General features: G+C 36.5%; 2 protein-coding genes across 2 annotated transcripts; both read right to left on the bottom strand.

Annotated features, from left to right (window-relative positions):
* Positions 1–1,341: 1,341 nt before the first annotated feature.
* LOC112030918 (adenylate-forming reductase 03009) lies at positions 1,342–3,246 on the bottom strand. Its single transcript, XM_065762851.1, has one exon. It carries the CDS (start codon positions 3,186–3,188, stop codon positions 1,542–1,544), a length of 1,647 nt encoding a protein of 548 aa, XP_065618923.1. The 5' UTR covers positions 3,189–3,246; the 3' UTR covers positions 1,342–1,541.
* A 15,183-nt stretch (positions 3,247–18,429) lies between these two features.
* Positions 18,430–18,744, bottom strand: LOC112030922 (uncharacterized). Its single transcript, XM_065762845.1, has one exon. It carries the CDS (start codon positions 18,742–18,744, stop codon positions 18,430–18,432), a length of 315 nt encoding a protein of 104 aa, XP_065618917.1.
* Positions 18,745–21,454: the final 2,710 nt, after the last annotated feature.

Here is a 21,454-nt window from a genome sequence, read left to right as displayed (position 1 = left end):
GTTTTTAAAAGTTTCTCCGTCACTAAGAAAGTTGGAACCTCCATCTTCTCTTAGACAATAGAATTAACGTCCCTTTCTTGGAAGGTGTTTGTGTTAACCTATAATAACTAGTTTATCTCTAGGGCTAATGGGGTGTTGGGTTATAAATTGACATTAGTTAATTAATTCAATTACCCAAGTTGATTAATTAGGTCAAATTACATGCAATATTATTTTAGTAGACATGTATTCTGTAATCGTATTAACGGTGCACACCGTTAGCAACGTAGCCATTTTCTGTTAGTGAAGTAATAATAGGAACCAAATCGATTACAAGATGAAAATAACAGGGATTAAATTAACTGTTATTAAAATGTACAGACTAAATTGACTGTGACCTCAAAATGTAAGGACCAAAATGATATTTTTGCCTCTATTTTATTTTATTCTTAAATCCATAGCACTTGAAACTTGGGTCAACAACCTAGTATATGAGAAATTGAAGCTAATAAATTATCAAAAGCAAATTGGAAAATGTTAGTTTTACATATGGCATCTGTTTTATTTTAGTTTTTTTTTTTTGTTTTTTTTTGTTTTTTTTTTTTAAGCCCACATGGCAGGTTACATGGCAAAAAAATTAATATTTTAATAAGACTATTAGCCACATAAAATTTTTCCATTCGCCACTTAATGGTGGAGACCTTTTTGACATAATGCAAAAAGGTTAGAGACTAAATTGACACATTTAAAAGGTTAGAGACCAAATTGAAAAACAGCATAAAGGTTTAGGGCCAAATACATAGTTTACCTAATTTTAAATTAGTTTTGTAATCTTTAAAACTTTCACTTGTGATCATTTTAGAAGAACCAAGTCAAACTCATGACCCAAACACTCAAACTAAGCCAATTATAGTACATCTTAAGTAGCTTTCCAAGTCAAACTCTGTAAGAAAATTAAGAGCATCTCCCATAGGCTTTTCAGATTTTTGTATTGTTGTTTTTAAAAGTTTCTCCGTCACTAAGAAAGTTGGAACCTCCATCTTCTCTTAGACAATAGAATTAACGTCCCTTTCTTGGAAGGTGTTTGTGTTAACCTATAATAACTAGTTTATCTCTAGGGCTAATGGGGTGTTGGGTTATAAATTGACATTAGTTAATTAATTCAATTACCCAAGTTGATTAATTAGGTCAAATTACATGCAATATTATTTTAGTAGACATGTATTCTGTAATCGTATTAACGGTGCACACCGTTAGCAACGTAGCCATTTTCTGTTAGTGAAGTAATAATAGGAACCAAATCGATTACAAGATGAAAATAACAGGGATTAAATTAACTGTTATTAAAATGTACAGACTAAATTGACTGTGACCTCAAAATGTAAGGACCAAAATGATATTTTTGCCTCTATTTTATTTTATTCTTAAATCCATAGCACTTGAAACTTGGGTCAACAACCTAGTATATGAGAAATTGAAGCTAATAAATTATCAAAAGCAAATTGGAAAATGTTAGTTTTACATATGGCATCTGTTTTATTGAGTATAGAGTGATAAGGGATTTACGAATCCCATATGGGACCAAAGGCAGGAATTCCTGCATCCTTGCATGCATTAACAACATCCCTGCTTCCTTCTGGATTGCTGGTAACAATAACTACTTCAGTTTCCCAATTTCTAGCAGTATCAACGCTCAATTGAGATACATTAGGACGACCAAACACAGCAGTATCATGGACAATCACCTTGTTTTTTGGCCACCGACTTACAATTTCTATGATTTCCTTTCCAAAGTTTTGTTCAATTCCCTTGGCCACCCAAACCAAGCGCACATCAGCCAAACATGGTTGCAACAGGAATGACAAAAACACACAAATTCCTGAACCAGTTGCCACCAACAAAACTCTATCATACATGTTGACAAGATAAGGCAAGCCAGCAAAGTGCACTTTTCGAACCCATAAATGGCTTGGAGGATTCATCACCATGGATTTTGTGAAATCACCAACAGCACCAGCAAGCATCATGTGCTCTTTCTTTCCATCAGAAATTATGCCAAATGCGTGCCATTCGGATAAAGGGGATGGACTAATCCTACCCAATAAGCCAGCTTTAACTCCGCCTTCAAACTTGATGATCGAGGCGTGGCCTGAAGGATTAAAGACCTCAACGGGGACACGTCTCACCGTCATCCATGGCAACATGATTAACAAAGTGATGGCTATTGTGAACCAAAACTCTTGTCGTTTGATCAACCTGGAGCCAAGGTCATTCATGTAGGATTTGGTTTTGGAATCATAAGAAATAGAGAGGACAATAAAGGCCCAAAGGAAGGCAAGAGCAGTCCACCCAGCAAAGCGGTGAGTTCGTTCATATACATTGTGATGGAGATGGCGAACTAGAGGGAACGCAGCCAAAGAAGATAGGCAGAGAAGGCCAAGAATGGTGGAGGCTACAACTATGATCTCAGGGGAAGTGTTTTCTCTATCTTTGAGAGTTAGGACTAAGGCATATATCAACCATGCAATTGAAGAGACACCACAACCACTATGTATTCCTCCGAGACTTTGGAGAAGAGATGTTGTGGCAGTCTTAAGAAGGAGAGGCACCCATGACCTTCCCAACAACTTGACTGATAGCCAGAACACAACACGCAAGAAAGCCTCGCTCCTACAGAGTGTCAAAGCAAGAATATTCACAATTGAGAAAAGTGCAGCTCTGTTCCTCGCATATGGGAACTGTCCCATGGCTGCAAGGACCAAGCCAGTAATGTTTAGAGTTAAGCAAACAACAAAGAGTCGCTTGTACACTGTGAACAACCCTTGATCGAGGAGTATAATTGACAGCCTCGAATGTTTCTTTCGAGCTGCAGGCTTTGATGATGCTTGATCACGCTTACTAGCAGCCAAAAGTGGAAGTGGGCTTTGCTTGATTTGTTTCTCAAAGTCGTTCCCTTCTTCCAAAATCTCCAAATTATCAATATCTATATCTTGGTGTTCGTCGTCAGGGTCAAGATCACAAAAGTGGCTGCTGCTTTTACTTATCGACCTGAAAATAAAGGAAGGGAACACTTTGGAAGAGCCGAGCCAAGATATCTTGTTGCTCAAGGACTCTTCTGGTGTGGGTGTTTTGATAGCAAAGGGATCTGCATGAGGTTTGACCTCAAAAGCCACACCTCGGCAGCTTGAAAACCTTACTGTGCTTTGCATATTTTTGTACAAGGAAGAAAAAAAATATAGTTAAGAGGATAAAACAGACCTTGAGGGAGGGTTTCCAACTGTCTCTGGCTTTCATGCTCTGAAATATATGCTACTTATATAACCTCCAATTGGATTAGGATAGTTGACCCAAAAAAAAAAAAGAAAAGAAAAGAAGAGAAAAGGACTAGGATATCTGAAAATAATTAGGTATTATTAGGATATAATAATTGTAAGAGAATTAATATAATAATTAGGAGTGTCTATTACACGTAAATGCATTGAAATTGTGACTCTAAGTTACGTTTTAAAATTTAAAACCATCACAATTTTAGTATATTTATACCCTTGTTGTTTAGATGTAAACAAGTTTTACAACTTTTTTTCTTAATAATAATTATATCCTGTAGGTTTCGGTTAACTCAACTAATAAAATCTCTAATAGTTAAATAAGAAATCTAGGGTTCAATCTCTGTTTATACCAAAAACTGATTGGTGTCTTCGTTTGATGAGAAAAAACTATCATTAGGTACCATAAGTTGAAATTCTCTCTATATATATATATATAGATAGATATATATCTCAAATAATATGATATATCAGACACAATCACAAATTGGGAGTAATGCTTAATCCTAATCACGAAGTAGGTTTAGAAATTGAGAGAGTAGGGTTATGTTTTATCAATAAAATAAAATGAAATAGACTTATCTGGGAAGAGTGATGATTCAAGCGCAGACTATGTCTAAGTCTAGCATGATTTTGATTTTGATTAAATGAGTATACAACCATATTTCTTTGTCTGATCCTTAAAATTGAAGCTTATGCGGGACGAAATAAAAAATAAAAAAGAGTAATAATGACTTAACGACTCTTTGAACTCTTTTTATTTAAAAAATAATAATGAATCAATTCTTTTACCTAATAACCGCGCTAACTGACTTTCACTATTTTAATTTTGTAAATAACGATCTAGTATATGATGATGGAATCATAAAAAAAATAATAATAAAAAATTGATGAAATCAATTTTCTATAGGATCTAGTATATAATGATGGAAATGGAATCATTAAAAAGAAAAAAATATTGTTGATGAAATAAATTTTTCAATGGTTTTATATAGGATTATCAAGATGCATTTTGGTTAATTTTTAATGTTATTTATCTGTGATTTAAAAAGTATCACTTTAACTACTTGAGGTTGATTATATTATGAAATTGGTACTCACTTCATCACTTTCAGTTTTTCACTATTAAAGATATTAAAAAATAGAAAATTGAGAACTTAATTCTATCATGTCATCAACATTTAGGAAATCAAAGACTATCACCACTTTGATATCTATTTGTATTATTGATGTGGAAATATTCAATCTAAGTATTTCAAAATGGATGGATAAGAGTTTATTATATATGAGAGAGTTTTAGTATAAACTAAAATTGAGCTAATATTTTTTAAAAACAATTATTGTTTTTTTTTTTTGGTAATCCGATAAATTTTGGAGAGATGGAGTGATTTAAATCCTGAATGTTTGTTTATCCTAAGAAGAAAAAAAAAAATATTCTTATGAAAACACAAAAAAAGTGTTAATTACAAGATTATTGAGGATGCTAAACCACTGCTTAGTAAAACAATTCAAAGAACGTCACTCCAAATTCTTAAGTCAACAATTGCAGTCAATTCAGGGAAGCTAGAAGTTTGAAGGAAGAGTAATTGATTCACTAGGGATGGAGCCAAGACTTAGAGCTAAAGAGGGCAGCTTTGCAGTTGGTTGCGTGCAATGACTTCGGCCTCCATAAAAGAATCAATAATATTGCTAGGGAGGGCAAAATATATATAAAATTGCTAAAATTAATACCTATATATATTTTTCTAAAAAAAAGCCTCTATATATATATATATATTTTTTTTTTTAAAAAGGGGGACCATTGCCTCCCATTCCAGGCTTAGCTCTGTTCATTCACTGTTAGAATGACTTGAATTGTCAAATAAAATGGCTTGAATTGTCAAATAGAGTGGCTTGACAATTAAATATCAAACAATTTGGAAGTTGCAAGAAATTGCATGATTTTTGTAGATGAAGAAATGCAAAGAAGTTTCAAGAAATATTGCATGGACTCATAGCTGAAATTATTGACTTCTTTGATAGAAGTCTTGAATGTTCTACAAACTTCACCTTTTGGCCGAAACATTCATGACATTCATGAATCATCAAGAAAACCGATTGAACTATATTCATGCATTCTTTGTTCTAGCCGAAATGTATGACTTTAATAAATGGATGCATGCCTATGTGTGAAAGCATGGTTTGATCAACAAAGTCAAAGACATACAATTCCTTGTATGTAAGCTTGCGTGAAGAGTTACAACATTCATGAATTGGATGTTTCATGAAATGCTAGCCACTATTGTTGACTTCCCTAAACAATAGAAGTCTCTAGTGTGCTCTAAAGGTGGAGGTTTTGGCTAAACCTTGGCTATAAATACAATATGTGTGGAGCAAATGAAAGCATGCAAGGGTGAGCTAGGGAGATAGCAAATAACTTCTTCTGTGTGTGTGCACCAGAGCTAGGAAGTTGGGTCTTGCAATTTGCCTAAATACAAAAGGGTGTTCTCTATTTGTTTGTGAGAGAACCAATGGTGTATTTGGGGTTTGGGTTTGTGTGAGAGTGCTTACAAGTCATTGTTGTAATCTCCAAACTATAGTGAAAATTATCCTGTCGCCTCCCGTGGACGTAGGCATATTGCCGAACCACGTAAATCCCTTGTGTCATATTATCTTCTCTCTCTCTTCTTTAACCTTGTGTAAACAGATTTATTTCATCCAATACGCACAACATTCACCTTACTCCACTAAACAAGTTAAAGTAAGTCACCCTAAAATCTACAAGGCGACAACAGTTCGTAGTCAATTGAAGGTAGATCATTCCAGCAGTCTATCAATTACTGGTCTTTGTTATCTTTATAACAATTAATTCATTGTAAGATTCGATCTAGCTACTTGTTTCCATGGTCTTCTTTTCACTCTTGAACCTCTTGTTTCCAAGTCAAAAAGAATTTTCGAATAGACCAGGTGGCGGTCCATTGTGAAATTGAATCAGTCCCCTGGAAATGACTTGCATCGCATGTAGTACGTAGATGACTAACTAATGCCTCCCCATGCTCGCTCTTTCTGACCGAATATATTCCATTATTTTTAAATCTAACTTGAATTGAATCATCCATATATACAGATTCAATGGTTAGAAACCTTCTTCTACGGTTTTATTTTCTTATAGAATCAAGATAGAACACGCTTGTTTTTTGGCTAAATGTAAAAAGGGCTTATGTCAATCAAATGACGTGCCTGATTATGTCACGCTACAGACTTTAACGGTCAACGGTGCTACCACAGAGCTAACTAGTAATTAATTAATGTACAAATTAATGAAACAAAAACATATAACTCCAATGCTTATGGTTCAGTTATATTAATTGATAAAGTTTTTGATAAATTATAAAATACACCTATGAAGTTTGAGGTTATTTAGATTTTACATCTTGAAATTTGAGAAATTTGATTTTACAACTTAATATTTGGTTCTGTTAGCAAAAACACACTCTCGGTTAATTTTAACTGTTAATTGACACGTCATCGTGCTGTCGTATTTTTATATTTTGCCAAATCATCCCTTAATCAACGCAATTTTACCCAAAAATCAAAACACAAAACTCAACTATTTACAACACTGTTTCACCCAAATAAAAACTGTGGGGGGAGAAAAACCCAGCCCAGCTTATTCGGCCCAAGGCCCTAAAAGAGGAACACTCTTCATCCGAGGAGATGAAGCCTTCAGTCGGAAGCCCACGCCAATGGGGGATGCCTGGGGATGAACACGTATACCATCCGAGGAGATGCTCATATGTCCGAGTAGTCATGAGTTCTCGGATCCGAAGAGGTTTGATCAAACGCGAGTATGGGAGGTTCAAGTGATCTATTTGACAAGCGTCAGGAGGGAGAGGAGCCTCGGACACACATAAAGATAACGGCAACAGGGGAATATCAAGGAGGCATACTTCAACCACCACATTTAATGCCCTGCATCTACCTTTCTGGCCGCATTTATGTGGACAGGACACCTGAACAGTGCTTTCTCAGCTACCGCCACTCACATAAGGCTAAAGGTGGGATTCGATCTAGTATATGATGATGGAATCATAAAAAAAAAAAAAAAAAAAAAAAAAAATTGATGAAATCAATTTTCTATAGGACCTAGTATATAATGATGGAAATGGAATCATTAAAAAGAAAAAAAAATTGTTGATGAAATAAATTTTTCAATGGTTTTATATAGGATTATCAACATGCATTTTGGTTAATTTTTAATGTTATTTATCTGTGATTTAAAAAGTATCGCTTTAACTACTTGAGGTTGGTTATATTATGAAATTGGTACTCACTTCATCACTTTCAGTTTTTCACCATTAAAGATAATAAAAAATAGAAAATTGAGAACTTAATTCTATCGTGTCATCAACATTTAGGAAATCAAGGACTATCACCACTTTGATATCTATTTGTATTATTGATGTGGAAATATTCAATCTAAGTATTTCAAAATGGATGGATAAGAGTTTATTATATATGAGAGAGTTTTAGTATAAACTAAAATTGAGCTAATATTTTTTAAAAACAATTATTGTTTTTTTTTTTGTTTTGGTAATCCGATAAATTTTGGAGAGATGGAGTAATTTAAATCCTGAATGTTTGTTTATCCCAAGAAGAAAAAAAAAAGAATATTCTTATGAAAACACAAAAAAGTGTTAATTACAAGATTATTGAGGATGCTAAACCACTGCTTAGTAAAACAATTCAAAGAACGTCACTCCAAATTCTATAAGTCAACAATTGCAGTCAATTCAGGGAAGCTAGAAGTTTGAAGGAAAAGTAATTGATTCACTAGGGATGGAGCCAAGACTTAGAGTTAGAGAGGGCGGCATTGCAGTTGGTTGCGTGCAACGACTTTGGCCTCCATAAAAGAATCAATAATATTGTTAGGGAGGGCAAAATATATATAAAATTGGTAAAATTAATACCTATATATATTTTTCTAAAAAAAACCTCTATATATAATTTTTTTTATATAAAAAAAATGGGGGGCCATTGCCTCCCATTCCAAGCTTGGCTCTGTTCATTCACCTTACTCCACTAAACAAGTTAAAGTAAGTCACCCTAAAATCTACAAGGCGACAACAGTTCGTAGTCAATTGAAGGTAGATCATTCCAGCAGTCTATCAATTACTGGTCTTTGTTATCTTTATAACAATTAATTCATTGTAAGCTTGGATCTAGCTACTTGTTTCCATGGTCTTCTCTTCACTCTTGAACCTCTTGTTTCCAAGTCAAAAAGAATTTTCGAATAGACCAGGTGGCGGTCCATTGTGAAATTGAATCAGTCCCCTGGAAATGACTTGCATCGCATGTAGTACGTAGATGACTGACTAATGCCTCCCCATGCTCGCTCTGTCTGACCGAATATATTCCATTATTTTTAAATCTAACTTGAATTGAATTATCCATATATACAGATTCAATGGTTAGAAACCTTCTTCTACGGTTTTATTTTCTTATAGAATCAAGATAGAACACACTTGTTTTTTGGCTAAATGTAAAAAGGGCTTATGTCAATCAAATGACGTGCCTGATATATGTCACGCTACAGACTTTAACGGTCAACGGTGCTACCACAGAGCTAGCTAGGAATTAATTAATGTACAAATTAATGAAACAAAAACATATAACTCCAATGCTTATGGTTCAGTTATATTAATTGATAAAGTTTCGGATAAATTACAAAATACACCTATGAAGTTTGAGGTTATTTAGATTTTACATTTTGAAATTTGAGAAATTTGATTTTACAACTTAATATTTGGTTCCATTAGCAAAAACACACTCTCCGTTAATTTTAACTGTTAAGTGACACGTCATTGTGCTGATGTGTTTTTATATTTTTTCCAAATCATCCCTTAATCAACGCAATTTTACCCAAAAATCAAAATACAAAACTCAACTATTTACAAGACACTGTTTCACCCAAATAAAAACTATTCCCAAATCCCTACCCCACGAACCCCAGCTTCTGATAGCAGACCCCATGAACCCATCCAGGCAGATATGGAGCTTGACAGCTCTTTGAAGTTTCAAAGGAAGACCAGGGATCAGGTTCTCTACATAAATGTCTTAGTCTTCATCTTCGTCAAATCTCTTATATATGAACTCAATTATAAGGCTTCTTATTGCTCTAGGGGCCTATTTCTTGGAAAGCCACGATTTAATGTTTCCTTTTTGTCTTTTCCTTCGTTTACTTGATTTCACAACTGTTTTGTATAATTTATTTTTCAGAATTTTGAAAACAGAGTGAGAATTTTGAAAGCTAGTTAGACTTTTAAAAAATCCAATTTCAAACCCCTAAAACAAATAAACCTTTCATCTCCAAGAGTGCCTGCTTCTCTTTTTCATATTTTTCAATTGATTTTGAAGCTCTCTACTGAATGTACATGAATCTGTCCCACTTATATAAATAGTAAGTTCAATTCCCGATATCTTACAAAATATATATATATATATATATATTATCGACGCCTCGCAGGTGCTCAACCACCCATCGCGGCGACACTTGCATGCTTCTTCCCTCTTTCAGTGTGAAAGGGTGTATGGAGGTGTGTTGTACCTCGGGTGTGTGATTGAAAATAAATTGATTTTAAGGAAATTACCAAGAGTAAGTGAAATCGCCACCAATCATTGGGTTTTTCTAAGGTGTGATTGGTCACCTAACTCTATTTTATTTTATTACCGATCATAGGCTAAGAAAAAGGTCATATTTCCTAATCTAATGTGGATGGGTAAAAAAAATCTTGATTCTTAAGTTCGGAAGTTTGGTTATGTGTAGGGAAGGTGTTAGGCACCCCATAACGTCTGTCCATAGACAATCCTTTGTTTTGGTAAAATCATAATTTTCAAACATGGACAATTGAAAATGAGCTATTGGCATTGGCTTTCGGGGCTTTAAGCGAATGGGGCTTTGAGATTTGGATTCGGAAAGGGCGTGGTCTCGGTTGATACTTTCCAAGTGTGTTTGGAATTGTTGCCAAATTTCCACGGCGAAAATCCAATAGCATTTTGCCTTATTTTTGTAGCGGAAATTCGGCATCGCTTCGCCTCAGATGTGTCATAGCACACCGAATGCTATTCTCACCAAGCTTTTGACATGAGAATATGGCAATGGGGATGCCCCATTTTCACAACGAAAATCTGGTAGAGTTTTGCGCTTGGTGCACTATGGTACACCAATATGGTTTCGTGCCTGTGTATATGACACGTGCCAACATGCTTGTGCTAGGACGAGCCGGAGCCTCTTAAAGCATTAAGTAAGTTGATACGTGATGCATACACAGGGAAACCGATGTCACTTGGTGACATGGATCGGGACAATTACACCGCGGTGACCATGCACATAGTATGACACGAATATGCATCTACAATAATCGCCTTGAGCGCATACTTATGCAACAAGGTTAAGAGCACTCATGGCCAGAGAGGGTCACTCACGTAATCATGAGAATCCATCACACAAAGTGCATGATCACCCACCCACACACACACACACACACACACACATAGATACACATACATACATCACACACAATGCTATCACACACAATGCTTTAGAGAGAGAGAGAGAGAGAGAGAGAGAGAGAGAGAGAGAGAGAACCACTCATGAGGGGATAGGCCCCCTAATTTACTGAACATTGCCCTTTGTGGGCGTGCATCTTCTTACTTGCATCCTTGCCCATTTTTCTTGTGTTTAGGAAGTTGTACCCTTTCTCTAAGTGTCCATGCTTCATGTGTGTACATGCAATGACAAAAGAAACAAGCCAGCAGATAAGTAAAGAAACAAATAGAAGAAAAAGCATGCTAAAAGACAAACTAGCGAAAGATGTTGAACGGGGGCAAACAAAAACATGTGAAGCACACAAAAAGGCAAACAAACATGTTATTGAACAAAAAAGGGTGTCCTAGAAGGAAAAATATAGGTTTGGTTTGAGTTTCCATAGTTCCATTGGATTGGAGTATGGACGACACACAGACTTATGCACGAACATGTAGGCAAGTGTGCAAAGAAGCAAAGAAAGCTAAACAGGCAACACAAAACAAGCAAGGCAACCATATCAACATTGCATGGAGTGGAGAAAAGTGTGTATCAATCATGTTGATAGCACAGAGGTGTATCTCACAAGTAGTTACATCCAAAGAAGCCCTAGGAGGGATTGATGTAACCACACAAGCAAGCAGTTCCAAAGACCGATAAGCACAAGTCCATAGAGGGCACAAGGCATGGCAAAGCCTAGATCTAGACAGGCAAACATGGATATAAAGCATAGAATCAAGCAGGCAAACATAGATATGCATAAAGGAAATGATCCAAACCCTTTGATATAGGCCTAGGTGTAAGGATGTAGGCCTAGACCACATGATCTAGATCTACACCCCACCAAAAGGACCAAAAAAAAAAAAAAAAAAAAAAAAAAAAAAAAAATGTACCTCTGATAGAAAAGGATCGGAAAACAGGAGAGAGAAAGGATATAGTAGATGGTTGTAGCTCCAGGAATTGTAATCCTTGATTATGAATGAAAACATCTCTTCGGACAGAGTACCCATTTTAGTCCGAGAGCACATTAATTCAGCTTCTCACATCAGTGTTGCTGCTTAATACTGTCATTTTCATTACTTGCCTAGCCCTTTCGCCCACTCTCTACAAAATTTATTGTTTTGGGCTCAGTGGGTTCCGAATCCATACCTCCTTGGGCTTGGGCCGCAAAAACTGTCCCCACAAAAACTATTCCCAAATCCCTACCCCACGAACCCCAGCTTCTGATAGCAGACCCCATGAACCCATCCAAGCAGATAATGGAGCTTGACAGCTCATTGAAGTTTCAAAGGAAGACCAGGGATCAGGTTCTCTACATAAATGTCTTCGTCCTTATCTTCGTCAAATCTCTTATATATGAACTCAATTATAAGGCTTCTTATTGCTCTAGGGGCCTATTTCTTGGAAAGCCACGATTTAATGTTTCCTTTTTGTCTTTTCCTTCGTTTACTTGATTTCACAACTGTTTAGTATAATTTATTTTTCAGAATTTTGAAAATAGAGTGAGAATTTTGAAAGCTAGTTAGACTTTTAAAAAATCCAATTTCAAACCCCTAAAACAAATAGACCTTTCATCTCCTTGAGGGCCTTCTTCTCTTTTTCATATTTTTCAATTGATTTTGAAGCTCTCTACTGAATGTACATGAATCTGTCCCACTTATATAAATAGTAAGTTCAATTCCCGATATCTTACAATATATATATATATATATATTATTGACGCCTCGCGGCTGCTCGACCACCCATCGTGGCGACACTCGCACGCTTCTTCCCTCTTTCGGTGTGAAGGGGTGTATGGAGGTGTGTCGTACCTCGGGTGTGTGATTGAAAATAAATTGATTTTAAGGAAATTACCAAGAGTAAGTGAAATCGCCATCAATCATTGGGTTTTTCTAAGGCGTGATTGGTCACCTAACTCTATTTTATTTTATTACCGATCCTAGGCTAAGAAAAAGGTCATATTTCCTAATCTAATATGGATGGGTAAAAAAAATCTTGATTCTTAAGTTCGGAAGTCTGGTTACGTGTAGGGAAGGTGTTAGGCACCCCACAACGCCTGTCCATAGACAGTCCTTTGTTTTGGTAAAATCATAATTTTCGAACATTGACAATTGAAAATGAGCTATTGGCATTAGCTTTTGGGGCTTTAAGCGAATGGGGCTTTGAGATTTGGATTCAGAAAGGGTGTGGTCTCGGTTGATACTTTCCAAGTGTGTTTGGAATTGTTGCCAAATTTTCACGGCAAAAATCCGATAGCATTTCGCCTTATTTTCGTGGCGGAAATCCGGCAGCGCTTCGCCTCAAATGCGTCATAGCACATCGAATGCTATTCTCACCAAGCTTTTGACATGAGAATATGGCAATGGGGATGCCTCATTTTCACAGCGAAAATCCGGCAGAGTTTTGCGTTTGGTGTGCTATGGTACACCAATAGGGTTTCGTGCCTGTGTATACGACACATGCCAACAAGCTTGTGCTAGGACGAGCCGGAGCCTCTTAAAGCATTAAGTAAGTTGATACGTGATGCATACATAGGGAAACCGGTGTCACTTGATGACATGGATCGGGACAATTACACCGCGGTGACCATGCACATAGTATGACACGAATATGCATCTACAATAATCGCCTTGAGCGCATACTTATGCAACAAGGTCAAGAGTACTCATGGCCAGAGAGGGTCACTCACGTAATCATGAGAATCTATCATACAAAGTGCATGATCACCCACCCACACACGCACACACACACATAGATACACATACATACATCACACACAATGCTATTACACACAATGCTTTAGAGAAAAGGCTGAGAGAGAGAGAGAGAGAGAGAGAGAGAGAGAGAGAGAGAACCACTCATGAGGGGCTAGGCCCTCTAATTTACTGAACATTGCCCTTTGTGGGCGTGCATCTTCTTATTTGCATCCTTGCCCATTTTTCTTGTGTTTAGGAAGTCGTACCCTTGCTCTAAGTGTCCATGCTTCATGCGTGTACATGCAATAACAAAAGAAACAAGCTAGCAGACAAGCAAAGAAACAAATAGAAGAAAAAGCATGCTAAAAGAGAAACTAGCAAAAGATGCTAAACGGGGGCAAACAAAAAAATGTGAAGCACACAAAAAGGCAAACAAACATGTTATCGAACAGAAAAGGGTGTCCTACAAGGAAAAATATAGGTTTGGTTTGAGTTTCCATAGTTCCATTGGATTGGAGTATGGACGACACACAAACTTATGCACGAACATGTAGGCAAGCGTGCAAAAGAGCAAAGAAAGCTAAACAGGCAGCACAAAACAAGCAAGGCAACCATATCAACATTGCATGGAGTGGAGAAAAGTGTGTATCAATCATACCGATACCACAGAGGTGTATCTCACAAGTAGTTACATCCAAACAAGCCCTAGGAGGGATTGATGTAACCACACAAGCAATCAGTTCCAAAAGCCGATAAGCACAAGTCCACAGAGGGCACAAGGCATGGCAAAGCCTAGATCTAGACAGGCAAACATGGATATAAAGCATAGAATTAAGCAGGCAAACATAGATATGCATAAAGGAAATGATCCAAACCCTTTGATATAGGCCTAGGTGTAAGGATGTAGGCCTAGACCACATGATCTAGATCTACACCCCACCAAAAGGGCCAAAACACAAGAAAAAGGAGATAACAAGAGGTAGAAAGGCTTTAGAAGCACATGGCATAGCAATCAACATGTAGATCTAGACATATGAACAGGGCACAGAGCACTCAAAAATACAGATTTGAGCAAAAACATGGCAAAGAGCACATAAACATGTAGATCTAAGCATAGACATGGCAAGAAGCACATAAACATATAGATCTAAGCATAGACATGGCAATGTGCACATAAACATGTAGATCTAAGCAAAAGCATGGCAAGGAGCACATACACATGTAGATCTAAGCACAAACACAAAATTTAGACATATTCTAGCCCAAGAAGGCTAGGCCAACAACATCAAAGCATTAAAACATGGACAAAAGTAAGGAAACATGCTAGAAAAAAAAAAAAAAACATAGAACATGCTAGGAAGCAAGATAAAGCAAGAACATGCTAGGAAAAGAAATGGGTTTGGATTGTAGCTAAAAAGCTACATCCACACCCATAAATCTCAAATCCAAGGAATAGATCCATGGAGAGGAAGATTAAGAGCAAGAACACTACCTTGTGATTGTTGAGAGAAAGGAGGAATCAAAGGTTTTTTGATGTGTTTTTGGGAAAGAAATGTAGAGAAAAGAAAGAGAAAACTGCCTAGAAAATTTCTAGAAAATGCCCTAAAAACCTTTTTTCTTTTGAAATTTGCGGGTCTGCGGGGTTAAATAAAACTTTGACATGCTTCCTGAGGGGTGTGCCGGGTCAGGCCAGCAGCCTTTTAGTGGCCACCAGGTCGAGTCTACTGACATAAGCAATCTTGTCTTTTTCCTATAGCTTTTCGGTTCTAACTTCGATCGCATATTTAAAGGCCTTTCCGAACTCCGATTGAGCTGATCTTGGTGTCCTTGGGAAGATTTGGATGACTAGTTTCTAGAACACTAAAGAAATTGAAAATTCAAAGGCTGTATCAAAAGTTATAGCCTTACCTACGAAAGGAAGTTGACGAGCCTTGCACGGTTTTCGAGATATCTCAATCGTTTTGACTTCGATTTTGATCCATGAATAGTCGTTGAAAATATAATTTAACAATCTTTGTGATGACGCTGGTTTCAACTAGTTCTGAAGGTTGGATCAAAATTAAGGTTTCTAGGGCTCTCGAGAGTCAACTCCGGGTCAAACTTGGTCAAAGTTGACGAAAATCTCTGAGTAGCTCAAGTTTGATGTAAAAACATGAAAAATGTTATTTTGGGATGATTTTGACGAACTTTGACTTTCGGTCAATTTAGGGTTGACCAGAAGCGTTTAGGTCAATTTGACCTAAAATGGTACTTTGAGTGCTATGATACCCGAATGGGTTGCGCTACGGTGACTACATATATATTTAGGCATTTAAAAAAAGAAGTATATTCATAAGTATACAGACTGGGATGAGCTTGAATAGGTTTGTGGGGTCTGCTATCAGAAGTTGGGGTTCATGAGTTAGGAATTTGGGAATAGTTTTTATCTGGGAGAAACAGTATGATGTAATAGTTGAGTTTTGTGTTTTGACTTTTGGGCAAAATTGCATTGTTTAACGATTTGGGCAAAGATAAAAACTTGTCAGCATGATGACATGTCATTTAACAGGCAAAACTAATTGAGGGTGTGTTTTTGCTAATAGAACTAAAGTTCAGGGTGTAAAATCCAAGCAACTCCAAATTTCACGGGTGTACTTTGCAATTTACCCTAAAGTTTCTTATCATCCAATAAAAAAACATAAATTTGAATCTTGCCTAAGTTAAAGAACATTAATCATGGGGCGGTCTCCTTGTATTTATCAAACAGTGCCAGCTTCATACATTTTTGGGCCTAAAGGTTACACTCAAACGAGGCATTTTTTTTTTATTACATCCAAATATTAATAAAATTAATATTTATTTAATTTTTTATATTCTAATATATTTCACTTAATTTTTTTTTTTTTACTTTTTAATATTTTCAGATTTAATAGAAAGGAATAAATGTTAACAAAACAAGCAAGCTAGAAGCAAGAGAGAAATAAAAGTAAATTAGCAAGCAAAAACCAGAAGATATTTTCTTAGAAAAGAGAAGAGAGCTAAGGTGAGTCCATAGAAAAGAATATTGTAAAATATCCTCTTTTATAGGGTTCCATTTTGATCCAAAGATTCAAATTTCACAAGTCCTTCGGCCTACCAAGACACTTAAGTCTGAATTTTAAGACTAATGGGCTTTGTGGATTTTCCCTTTTAAAAGGATTTTTGTATGTTTTGGACCATCTAACATTTTAAAAGGATTTTGTTGCTTTTCCCTACATTGTTGCATTTTTCTTGGATCAGCTTTGTGCACAGATTGGTTGTAGAAACGGGCCAATAGGCCGCGTTGGAAATAAGCCCAATTCCTCCAGTATCTCATAAATTTTAGCCTGTTCAAAGGCCCACAAGTTTTTGCGTGGGTCGGGCTTGAAGGACATTCTTCAACAGGTTTCCACAGGATGCAGCATCAACATTAATTTTATATATTTATTCATTTAAAAGAAAAATAATCAGCTTAATCTTTATTATATTTTTATATGTGCTGAATATATATATATATATATATATTTGATGGTTATATGTGCTGAATATTAATCTTATGGTTAAAATGTAAAATTCATCTTCTAAGTTTTTTAATTTTTTATTTTAATCTTCTAAATTTAAATTTTGTCATTTCAATTTTAAAATTTTATTTTTACCCAATTAAATCTTCCATTAATATTTTGTTAGTTTATGCTGTTAACTTACCAAAATAATATCATTTTGAACCTTAATGAATATTTAGTTATTTATTTATTTAATTATTAATCTTATGAAAAATGTTAATTAAAAAAAAAAAAAAAAAAACCCAGTCGGTAAGTGTTGCAACTTTCTGCCATAATCCATGACAAGAAAACCACCAGTCTCCTGTCTACCAACACCAGAATTCAATATCAGAAAAAAGAAATTAAAAAAGAAAAAAAGAAGAAGAAGACGATCTTACAACTTACAAGGGCATATATGATATAGACTATTTAAAAGCTATAGAAACCTCAAAACAGAAACAACCTTTATCGGAAGAAAAGTGGATTTCCAGTAAATACTAGTCGGTCACATGGGACTTGTTGTTCACTATCCTGATCACTTGACCCGAAACTTTCGATACAAACTGTACAAAGATGATGATGATGAATAGTTGAAGTAACAGTTGTAGTTGGCATGTCTGATACCAAAGATTTCGGTGCTGCAATCTTCTTTCTCTCTCTTTCTCCCTGATCAGCGATCTCTATTTCCCCTTCTCGATCTCTCACTCTCTCTCTTTCCCCCCTCTTTCCTCTTTCTCACTCTTGGTTTCTCAGATCTATCGAGTGGGGGTGGGAGTGGGGTTTCAGTTTTTATTTATTTATTTATTAAGGTTTTTCCTAAGATTAAGAAAGAAATAAATAAATATTAGCTAATGTCCAAAACTACGCCGTTTGGTTAGTTAACAGCAGATTCAAACTGATATGAAAAATTGTGCATAGATAAGATATCTATGGACCATCTTAGAACACACCAGAACATAAAGTAAACATGACCAATATGATATTGTGGTGGAGTAGAATAAAAGGGAAAGTAGATCTGGTAAAGGTGCGAAAATCGTAGTGATAAAGGCAAGATTTCATTAGTAATTCACATTGTAACACACATAGATGATAGATCCCAAAGATGAGAACAACATACATGATACGGAATCATTACATATTCCAGAATCATTACATAAGCATCAATTTCTGCAACATATCTAAACCACACTCATCTAGATTCCAATTTTTTTTTTTTTTTTCACAAACACACAGGGTAGCTTTTGCTCGTTGGCTTACAAAGCAAAGAGCAAGTTATTTGCTAATATTATGATGGTACTACATACCCTTGGCAAGGCAGCATCTCCCTAATGTTGGTGATGTCCACCACCATGACCATGTTCATGTCCACCACCATGACCATGTTCATGTCCACCTCCTCCTCCTCCATGACCATGCCCATGTCCACCTTCATGACCAGGGCCTCCATGATGCCCAGGTCCTTGAGGACCCTGACCCTGACCATGCCCATCTTTATGTCCCTCTCCATGACCATGGCCGCCGGGGCCGGGGCCTCCATGATGCCCAGGTCCTTGAGGACCAGGACCTCCATGTTGCCCAGGTCCTTGAGGACCAGGACCTCCATGGTGTCCCTCGCCGTGAGGTGGACCCTGATGAGACATTATCCTAAGCTTATATTAGAAATTCAGACTATTGAATTGAGGATAAGATCGGAGATAAAGTAGCCTGTGATGAATTATTGTGTTCTAAGCGTGTAATAGGTGTATTATATAAGATGGGAAGTGGGGTCAATTTCACCATCACACACATGGTTTTGTCTGCAATTAATTTGGTTTTGGACTTTTGGACCTGGTGGAGGATAGCATTATTATAATTTTGAAAAAGTCTCCTGTCGCGACCCGACCTTCGTGGCTTCACTAACGTTTCGCCACATGACATTCAAAGATATGTATATCGTTTTTTTCTTTTTAATTGTTACATCAACGGGTAGAGATGGACTCGAATCTTTAGATCTCATGCGAAGTTGGGGGCCTTAGAATGGGTTTGGATATGGCGTTTCTAAACCCACGCCTGCATTTTCAGACTTTTTTTTTTTTTTTTTTCAGCGCGTAAACAGTAAATCACGTCAATTTACTGCGTAGAGAATAAAAATACTGTTCACACACTGTTTTGTTACTGTTTACCCACTATTTATGGGACTCACAATCACTTTATTAAAAAAAATATTAAAAATAGGTCCCGCGGCACTATTCATACATTTAAAAATTATTTTGTTACAGTATTTTTAACAACAATCAGTTTTCAACAATAATAAGTTGTATCCAAATAGTCATACCCTAGTGAATATTTTTCAGTGAGCTTATTGTCTGTTTTTAATTTTCAAATATTTGCAATAGCATCAGCTGTTAAATCTCCATTTTCATATGACTACTAGCATGTATAGTGCTATATTTTTTCAAAATGGGAGGTGGGGGGGAGCCCCCCTCTGCCCTAACGTGGGTCCGTCATTGGATCTCATCACATGGAAACGAAGCAATGTTATCCTACATTTTTTGATAAAGGCTAATTGTAGGGACTCAGATTTGGAAAAGTTTCCCAACAATACATTTTTAGAGAGTGGATCGAAGGTGTAGGCCCTAACAGACTAACAACGGAATACAAATTATTTTCTTCTCACTGAAAGGGAGTGAGCCCAGTTTACAACTAACGTTAGCTCCTCGGCACCCGTCCGAGGAGGCCCTTCTCCCTGAAACCGACACTACCTATAAGTCCCTCTCTGTCACTCCCTTCCATCCCCCCAAAAAAGTCCCCCCTTAATTCCTTTGTTCCACCTCTTATATCCTGCTTCTTTCTCTTATCTTCTCCTTCCTTTTGTTGATCATCCATTGGCCTCCGCTCTGACCCTCTGTCCCATCAGGGGTCTTATCCCTACTCAAGTGGCTCACCATGATCGATGTTGCCCTGCCAAGGGGTTACATCCCCATTAATGCGGCCAGGGGGGTTAGGTGAGCGCATTCAATGCGGAGGTGACTGCTCACCTAAGGCTTGCTCCTGTCGCCGACGCGTGGCACTGGGTCCTCTCCTCCTCGGATATTAAGGATTCCTTTGGTGAGGTGGTCCTCGTGTTTTTCCGAGGTCTCGGACGCCCGAGGACATGGTCATCCTCGGATATTCTCATCAGAGGTTGGTCTTCGAGCTTTCGTCCTTGAACCCATCTAGCATCCTTGGCGTGGGCCATTTGGGCCTGGTTTGGAGTGGGCCAATGCTACCCGATTTTCTGGCCCCACACTAATAATTTGTATCAATTATAAATTGAGAATACTACATTTTTCAATTACAAAAATATTTAGAAGTGTGATGAGTGTTATGCATGGAGAAAAGTTAATAATTTTAATATTTGGTACAAATGCTTATCACACTTCTAGGTATTTTCGTGATTGAAAAATGTAGTAATCTTAATTTATAATATATGCAAATTATTAACCTTTACAAAAAATTAGAGGAGCCTTTGACGCTTGAGGCTAATTAATATTTATGCATTTTAAACTATTAATATGACCAAAACTGTCAAGAGAGTCACTCCAAAAAATGAACATTGATATAGTATTGAAAACATATGTTGGTATGTAGATTTATGGAACAAATTCTTACTAAGAAAAAGGAAAAATTACACTTTACTACCCTAAATTATACCCTAAATTACACTTTGCACCATAAATTATTTGAATGCACATTTTGTACCCTAAATTATTACCTTTGTTATACTTTGCACCTCGACATTAATTTTACTATTATGTTGGATGGAAATCTTGAGCACATGACTTGCACTGTTGCACATGTGTATTGCTTAAGTGGCACAAAGTTAAAAGACCGAAATCCCCTCTTTCCCGTCAATTAAATATAAAGACTTATTTCTTTATTTTTTTACCTAGCTTTCTCTCTCTCTCTCTCTCTCCAATCAAAATTTGTGAAACCCTAAATCCCCAAAACAAAATTATCAATGGCACCACCACTACTCCACCATTACTCCCCCACTGTGACATTTTCGTTATTTTTTTCCCATAAACTAAAAAATATTTCAAGATGGCTGGTCCAATTTATAAACAATGACGATGATCAGATGATGGAAATCTTCAACGTTAGATCAGAACATGGTCCCAAGTAAATATATCGGTAAATTTTGTTATCGGAGCACTTAGGAAATGTTATACTACATAGAGGTAAGATCATGGTTAATTTTCCATGGAAGGGAAAAGGCCAGTGTGAGCATTTGAAATTATGTATTTCCATTGAATATTAAAATTAAGTTCAAGGTAAGTCTGCACTCCTTTTTGCAGTAAGTGGTTATCAAAAAGCTGATATATGGCTTAC

The sequence above is a fragment of the Quercus suber genome, unplaced genomic scaffold (genome assembly GCF_002906115.3).
Source record: "Quercus suber isolate HL8 unplaced genomic scaffold, Cork oak 2.0 scaffold_476, whole genome shotgun sequence".
NCBI lineage: Eukaryota > Viridiplantae > Streptophyta > Magnoliopsida > Fagales > Fagaceae > Quercus > Quercus suber.
This window is presented reverse-complemented; position numbering and strand designations above follow the sequence as displayed.